This window comes from Pundamilia nyererei, unplaced genomic scaffold, assembly GCF_000239375.1.
Source record: "Pundamilia nyererei isolate P.nyererei 1_Seehausen unplaced genomic scaffold, PunNye1.0 scaffold00017, whole genome shotgun sequence".
Classification (NCBI taxonomy): Eukaryota; Metazoa; Chordata; class Actinopteri; order Cichliformes; family Cichlidae; genus Pundamilia; species Pundamilia nyererei.
The window spans coordinates 393,567-401,474 of NW_005187418.1; the positions used below are offsets into that span (position 1 = coordinate 393,567).

Consider the following 7,908-nt stretch of genomic DNA (forward strand, 5'->3'; position numbering starts at 1 on the left):
ACTATTGACTACACTACACACTAACTACACACTAACTAGAGGGGACTTAGAGGGAACATTGCTTGTATGTGAGGAGCAGGATTTTGAATTCTGGATTTAACAGGAAGCCAATGAAGGGAAGCCAGTGGCGTGACTGCACGGACTGAACTGCGAGATAATCTGCGCATGCGTCGCTCGTTCCAAGTTTCTTTTGGAAAAAAGGATCAAATACGCAGCGGGCACCATGAACACAGTGGAATATCTTCAACAACAGAACCACGAAAGTCTTCTTTCTGAGAAAAACCCGGAAATGAAATTCCACGCAGTCCTTCAACAGGACAAAGAAGGTGTAAAACAAACTGCTGGTGAGAATAATCAGATTTAACGTGGAGAGTTTATCGGACAGGAAACGGCTGCTTAGCGGCTGGTAGCTCGTTTTAGGGGTCGATGAACTGTTCACGTAGGAACGGAGCTTCCTTCTATGTCTTAACCTGAAGACGTTCACAAATGCAGTCAAGCGACTTTGGTAATGATAGTTGTTGTTAATAGTTATTAATGACATTTACGGATTAAAAAGAGCGAAAGTCAGTGGGAGGGTTCGGTGTTGCACCCGGACTGTTTAAAGGGTGCACACAAGTGTAGTTCAAGGCAGCGTTTGTGCTTTAATTACTTAAATAATAATGCTGAACTGGGGCAGGCGTGGTTAGTGTGATGGATAACAGCTGTGCCAGCCAGCCTTCCCTGGCTCTGTCCCCTGAACCCACTGCTCCATCCCTCCTCTGCAGCTGAGCCACAAACCACATCCCACTGCAGAGACAAACCCTGTATCCCATAAGCTGACTTTTTTCAACATCTCTATATGCAGCTCCAATTCTATGTCTATTTATGTGGACGTTTTAAATCTGAGAACAAAACATAATTAATAGCTTTACTCCAAACCATGATTTACCTTTAAAGATGTGATATTTTAGCCCAAAGCTAAACGTAGCTGTGTGTTATGTTTTTGATTTGATTTTAACATCTTGGCTGACGGAAGGATTAGCTCTAAATATTTACTTGTTGAGCTGTAGAAATGTAAGTCATACCACAACAGCTAACCACATGCTTCCAGCCTAATTATTACTTCTTAATAGGAAAACTGCAATACTGTTATTATTATCAGTTTGCTGATGATGATGTTCTCTCTTACTTTCCCGAAATACATTTTTGAAACATTTATACTTTTGGTTATAAGCAGCATCCACTGCCTCTAATATTTATTCCAGTATTTGTAAAACTGCATGTTTCTTAATAGCTTAATTTCCACCATGTGTGTCTCATGCACCCATGGCTTCATGATGTAGTGGTTTGGCTGTCATGTGAAAGATCCCCATCTTGAGGCTGGAAGGAGACAAACCTTAGAGCACCAACTAGTGTGCTCTTAGTACTTTTACCAAACCCAGATAAACTGCAAACTCCACTGTGGAGACCCTTCGGGAAATAAAGGAGTAGCAGAGAAAAAAAAGAATGTCCTTTTAAATTGAGGAGCAAAAAGTTAGTTTCCTTTAAAATAGTTCAGTTAATTACACAACTGTCCATGTCTGTGTGTTTCAGTATTGCCCCCTGATGTCCAGAAGGTTTTGGTGATTAAAGAAGAAATTCCCTTTGACTGGAGCTTCGGTGTGGACCATCAGCACCAGGAGATCCTCCAAATAAAGGAGGAACAGGAAGAACTCCTGACCAGTGTGGGGGGAGAGCAGCTTAACGGGTCGGAGGAAGCTGATAACACCAGGTTCTCATTCGCTGTTGCCAATGTGAAGACTGAAAATGATGATGATGAGAAAACTCAGACTTCAGATCTCCACCAGAACCAACATGACTACAACAGAGAGACTAATCGGATAAAAGCAGAAACTGATGGAGAGGACTATCCAGGAGCAGAACCAGCTGGAAACCCAAATCTAAAGATTTGTGCAGAGCTGAAAGCAAATGGAAACGCTTCTGATTCTTCTGAAACTGACATCAGTGACGGCGATGATGATTGGCAGGAACCTTTATCCTCTCCTGGACCTGAAACAAAAACCAGCGATGGAGATCAGAAGGAGACGCCTGTGCCTCACTTTCCTAACAGTGTTAACACTGAAAGGTTTACGCAGCAGCCTTACATAAGACTCTACCCACAAAAGAAGCCGTTCAGCTGTGATATTTGTGGTAAAAAGTTCACTCGCAAAATGCACGTTAAAACACACATAAGGACCCACACGGGAGAAAGACCCTTTGGTTGTGACGTCTGTGGTGAGAGGTTTGCACAGGAGGGGAACTTGCGGAGTCACCTGAGAGTGCACACGGGGGAGAAACCATTCAGCTGCGACGTCTGCGGTAAAAAGTATAGACAGCAGGGTGTTCTGAGGACACACATGAGAACTCACACAGGGGAAAAACCGTTTGGGTGCAAGTTTTGTGGAAAGCAATTTAGCCAACAGACTCATCTCAAGGCACACATCAGAATCCACACTGGAGAGAAACCTTATCAGTGTAACTTCTGTGCCAGCAGCTTCAGCCAGAAGAAGCATTTTGATGAGCACACCAGACGGCACACTGGAGAAAAACCGTTCGGGTGCGATTTTTGTGGAAAACGGTTCTACCGGCAGGAGTATCTGAAGAGTCACGTTACGATCCACACAGGAGAGAGACCGTTTGGCTGTGATGTTTGTGGAAAAACCTTCAATCGAAAGACACGATTTAAGGCTCACATGACGCTTCACAAGTGTTAGAAGCTGCATTATTTCAGGGTTCATTGTGAAGGATACATTACCCAAGTGCCTTGGTAAGGACCACACAGAGTTTTTAAATATTTTAATTTTTTTAAATGCCTTCAATCTGATTTTGATGAGTCCTACAAATGTATTGAATTGTCAAGTCAGCTTTTAAGAAGTTGCTTTGCAGAAAGTGCAGTTAATGGAGTGTTGTTTAAAAAGTGTTTTGGCAGTAAATCTGAATCAAGCTTCTGTTAATGTTGCTTTCATGAGAAAGTACATGTATAAATCAGAGATTTGCTTTACAAAAGTGAATGAAAGCCCTTTGTACCGTCTGGAGTCATGTACAGCTGTGTCCATAAATATTTGGATAGTAGAAGATGTCTTTGTACTCCAGCACAGTGGATTTTAAATCAATCGATATGCGATTGGAGGTTGACTTTCACCTTTAATTCAAGAGGTTTTACAAAAAAACGTTCAGGAATCATCACCATTTTATACTTGTGCCCTATTTTCAGAGGCTCAAAACTGGACAACTTAACATAAATGTAATTCTAAGTATTGTTTTTAATACTCGGATGAAAATCCTTCTCAGTTGAATTTGTTGAAATATGAAGAAACACTGAATGCAACAATTAATTGTCTTACATTGATTTATTTTATATATATATTTGAAGTCTTTTACTTGCCTGCGTGCAATAAATAAGGAATTAAGAAAGAAAAAACAAGTCTTTGTGTGTCTGTTTTTACACTGAAAAGTACTTCAGAGTGCTCAGGATGTGCTCTCAGTGAGTATGCCCCTCCTTGGGTTGGTTGGGTTTGTGTTTAGTCAACAAGCTGGGCTGTGGAGGTCAAATGTGCTCAGGTACAATATTTGATATTTAATTGTCAAAGTCAAGCACATACCTTGCTTTTATCAGCTTCATTGTATTTGAAGCTTGAGTGGAATGCAACTGATTAGAAATAACATCTGACTGAAATTAATTTGGAAATTTAATTTCACTGTGTGGAGGAAATCTTTGCTGAGGAGCCATTAAGATATGTAAATGAAAGCAATTTATCTTCTTTTCTCATGAATGGCAGTATTTATTTTCAATGAAAATAAGTACAATGATAAAAAAATATATCCAGAAAAGGAACTAATTTCTGCGAGGAGTCAGTGAGGTGGTTCACCATCTGACTGGGATGCCTCCTAGGTGAGCGCTTCAGGCACATCCCACCGGAGGATGCCAGCTGAGAGAGTCCCTCAGCTGACCTCCTCCAGTTCATCTGGGGGACACCTCGGTGTCCCCCAGATGAACTGGAGGAGGTCTGAGCATCACTGCTAAGGCTGCTACCCCCATGACCCTGACATGGGTAAAGGGAGAAAAAATAGATGCATGGAATTTGCAAGGCCTACCCAGTAAAATATTAATTTTGAACAAGAGGACGTCTAAGTTAAATAGACGTCCTCTTAGTCCACCAAACTGTAGCTACCAATGTGCCGTATATCAGAAGATGCCTTTCTGAAAACAATGAGGATAAATATCATAAATATAGATGTGTCTATTTTGTACTGTTGTGAAATCTTTTGGTAAATAAAACCAGAAATAAAAGGAAGTGACAGAAAAGGTGTTGTTTCCAGCCACTGTGTGTGTACATGGTGAATGGAGAAATAAGGACCGTTACCTTTACAGCAAACAGTGAAGTAAGAGTTTCTCAGATTTTCAAATGAGATATTGTATGTAAAGAACAGCATATACACTATTTTTCTTTCTCTGCTTTTGGATGATAAATTAATTCAAAAACGGAAAACGTCAGAGGACAGCCACACCCCTCTTATTCATGATAGGATACATTTGAATTGGTACGAGTAGTACTAGTGCTTTTCTTTTAGCAGGCCAGCAGAGGGCGACATCTGCCTGAACAACAGGGGAGGTTGTGGCTTCCAATAAAACATATATGGAGAAAAGAACTGATTAGTCGGATTAATAAAAAAAGAAGTCACGTTTTGATCAGTGTTAATCAGTGGATAATGTTTATGGAAATAATGGAGACTGATACAGCACACAAATTAAAATTAGTGACAGAAATATCACATCGGCCTGATTTTACTGTAAGGGATGAATGGAAAGAGTAAGAACTGTTTGGATCACAGATGCCCAAGTTGTTTCAGCTGTTGAGTTAAAAGTACGTAAATCCTCATTAGTTGGGCTACTAATTAGAACTAATAAAAATAAATGGCAAGATTGGAAAGAATAAATGGGAAATAAATACCTTAGATAGGGCCTATTTTAATATATTATTTTAAACTCTTAATTAAAACCCCGAAGCTTTAATAGCTGTATCATTGCTAAAAATAAAACGATCTGTCCGTTCCTGAAGACGTTCACAAATGCAATCAAGCGACTTCCTTTTAATCCCGTTAATTCAAACTTCTACCAGGAATAACATTTTTGTATTGAGTAACTAAAATTTTGAACGTGTCTATAAAAACTGAAAAATTTCACAAATGCTGCAAACAACATGATTGTAAATATGTAATTTGTTCATAGCTAAACATTTAACATTTGTGATCTTTTTTAACTTAAAAATTAATACAACTAAAAAACACAATAAAAAATGAATTTAACTATTATTTTACAGTATATATAATATTAGAATTTATTTTGTTTCTTTATTATTTATTTAATATATAATATTTTTTTTACAATACTTATTTTTCTAGTAATATGATATATTTAAAACATATATTTATCTTTTAATATTTGCCTTTGACATGTACGTTTGTGTGGTGTAACTGTTTACTGCTGCTGCTGCAAGGCCTGTAGTTACTATGGTGACGGAGAATAAAGGTGTCCGTGCCGATGCCTGCTCAAAAACCAGCGGAGACGGCAACAAATCTTTTAACAAAAGGATTCAGGAGAGTGGATTCCCTGTTGGAATCTGCATCCCGCTCTTATATAATACATCCACGGATGTAGAAGCAGGACAGAAAATGAAGCCAGCGCTTCTTTAACTGTGAGCGGAGGTGATCGGTCCTGCGCAGGCCTGGTTCATCTCAAATGAGCCTCCAGTTTATTTTAAAGAACAGAACAAATGCGGACACTATGAACGAAGAGGAATATTGTCAGCAGCACGACACTGAAAGTGTTCGTTTTAAAGACAACCCGGACAGTAAACCGCTGGGAGTCCATCAGCAGCTGGATGTAAAGCAGACAGATGGTAAGGATCATCACAGATTTAATGTGGAGTGTTTCTACTGGTGAAAAGGCGGACGTTAGGGCTTAGTAAAGAAGAAGATTCACATAAAAAGCTTCTGTAAAGCGGAATATGTTCACAAATACCAAAAACAGTTTTTCACTTTATTTTTCCTTTTTTTTAAACGCTGTAAAAGACGGAACTGAACGGCAACAGTACAGAGCAGCACCCGGACGGTTTACAGTGGGTACACAACAGGGTTATTTTGTAGTTCAGCCTCAGTGCAAGCCAAAGTTTGGGATATGTTTTTACTTAATTAAAAGCTCAAAGAGACTCTAACATAATGGATGCCTGACTGCAAACTGTCAGTGTGCCTTTAATATGTTATAAGGCGTGTAGTACAAATATAAGAATTTCACAAGTATGAACTTATGCACTTGTTCTACTGAGATTATACTGCCTTTAATTGTTTAAGTGTGCCCCTGTATGACACGATAGATTATGAATGTTTACATCAAAAACCTGCAGTCTCTTATTTATGTTCCATTTATAGTTTAACCTCCATACAACAGGACATTTTCTGTGGAGCAAAGGTGAAGACATCAGAACTTAGTATCACTGATGTGTCAGGTGTATGACTGTGAGGACTTTGAATCTGTAAATATGTTTTGTTAGTCTTCACATTTCATGATTGATCAATATTTCTAGAAATAAATCAGGCCTGGTGTTTATATTGTAGGCAAGAATGTTTTTAGACTAACTGCAGCTCTTTAATCTCGGACTAAATTCAGTCTGCTTCTAAGCGTCCATAAAGGCTCTACTAAAGGTGGCTTCATATCTTAAATATTTGTGTGCAGCATAAATATACTTCTGAACAAATAAGAGACTGTTAATTTTTTATTTGCAAAAGACGTCTTTAACCAAAACCATGTTCTTCTAAAAACAAACAAACAAAAAAAAACATAACAAAAGGTTAAAGCAGAAATATATTGGAAGTGCTGTAGAGACAAAAAACTGGCAGAGAGAGAAAGAAGGCTGGAGTGGATGGATTACTCAAGAGTGAACACTCAGAACAAAATCCAGTTTTTATTTCCTGTTTTCTGCTGACTGTTTTTTTTTTTTTTTTTCTTTTCAATTTTAGGTGGTGTGACCTAAATGTTGTGCCACTGCACTTTTAGGACCCTGGTGGTTTCACAGTATATTGTAGTACTAGTATTATAATTCAAATTATTTCTTCTTGCATGGGCCTTTATTTAGAAATTAATCCACACCAAAACAGACATTGGTAATCACCTGAAAACAAGCCAAAGTCTGTAAAACATCAGCAGCTCACACACTGCAGGGCATTCATCCATCCACCAGGGCATTGCAGACATTCGTCTTCCTAGCCACACTTTCCAATTCCTCATGTGGGATCCTAATGATCTTTAATAGATTGTTAACTGCTGAGAGTCTCTGCTCTCTTTTTTTCATTCTCCACCCCTCTTTACTATTCTTGGATGTAGCTCATTTGAATCTGTAATTATTAGTGCTAAAAATGTCTGCACCTCACCAGCCTTTGTGGGATTTTTGCCATGCTTAAAAAGTTATTAATGGATTATGATTATCATTTCATTGCATTTTTTTTCTGCATCATATGATTTGACCAATGTATGAGGTTGATACAGATCACCTCTCAGTGTGCTTCTCAGTGCTTCAAGTGAGCAGTTATTCTTTTTATTACTGATAAACCAGTTAAACTCTCCTTTTTCTGTTTGCTTGTGTAGTGAAATCAGAAGTGTCATAGCATGCGTGGAATTGCCTAGCACTAAGTAAGCAATTCTTCTTCTGTATAGCTATAATAACAATTTTTTCTTATTCTTTTCCAGATGGATTGTAAAATTAGAAAACAGCCACATTCTTTTGTGGTTCTGGTAGTAGTGTCAAATCAGATATCAGTCATGTACCGTCAGAGTCACACATGAGCTTCCTGTGTGACTTGGTTATTAACTTTATAACTATAACTACGTTTTTT

At 38.5% G+C, this 7,908-nt stretch overlaps 1 protein-coding gene across 1 annotated transcript; it reads left to right on the top strand.

Annotated features, from left to right (window-relative positions):
• Nucleotides 1-223: 223 nt before the first annotated feature.
• Nucleotides 224-2,732, top strand: LOC102193439 (zinc finger protein 235-like). The gene is made up of 2 exons (XM_005725938.1): nt 224-344; nt 1,573-2,732. The coding sequence occupies exons 1-2, from the start codon at nt 224-226 to the stop codon at nt 2,730-2,732; spliced, it is 1,281 nt and encodes a 426-aa protein (XP_005725995.1).
• The last annotated feature ends 5,176 nt before the right edge of the window (nt 2,733-7,908 follow it).

Excerpts from the sequence above, each read along its gene's own strand:
- LOC102193439 (XM_005725938.1), top strand. The coding sequence starts at position 224 with ATGAACACAGTGGAATATCTTCAACAACAGAACCACGAAAGTCTTCTT. Across the intron at positions 345-1,572 it reads AGGTGTAAAACAAACTGCTG|TATTGCCCCCTGATGTCCAG; the intron begins GTGAGAATAATC and ends TGTGTGTTTCAG.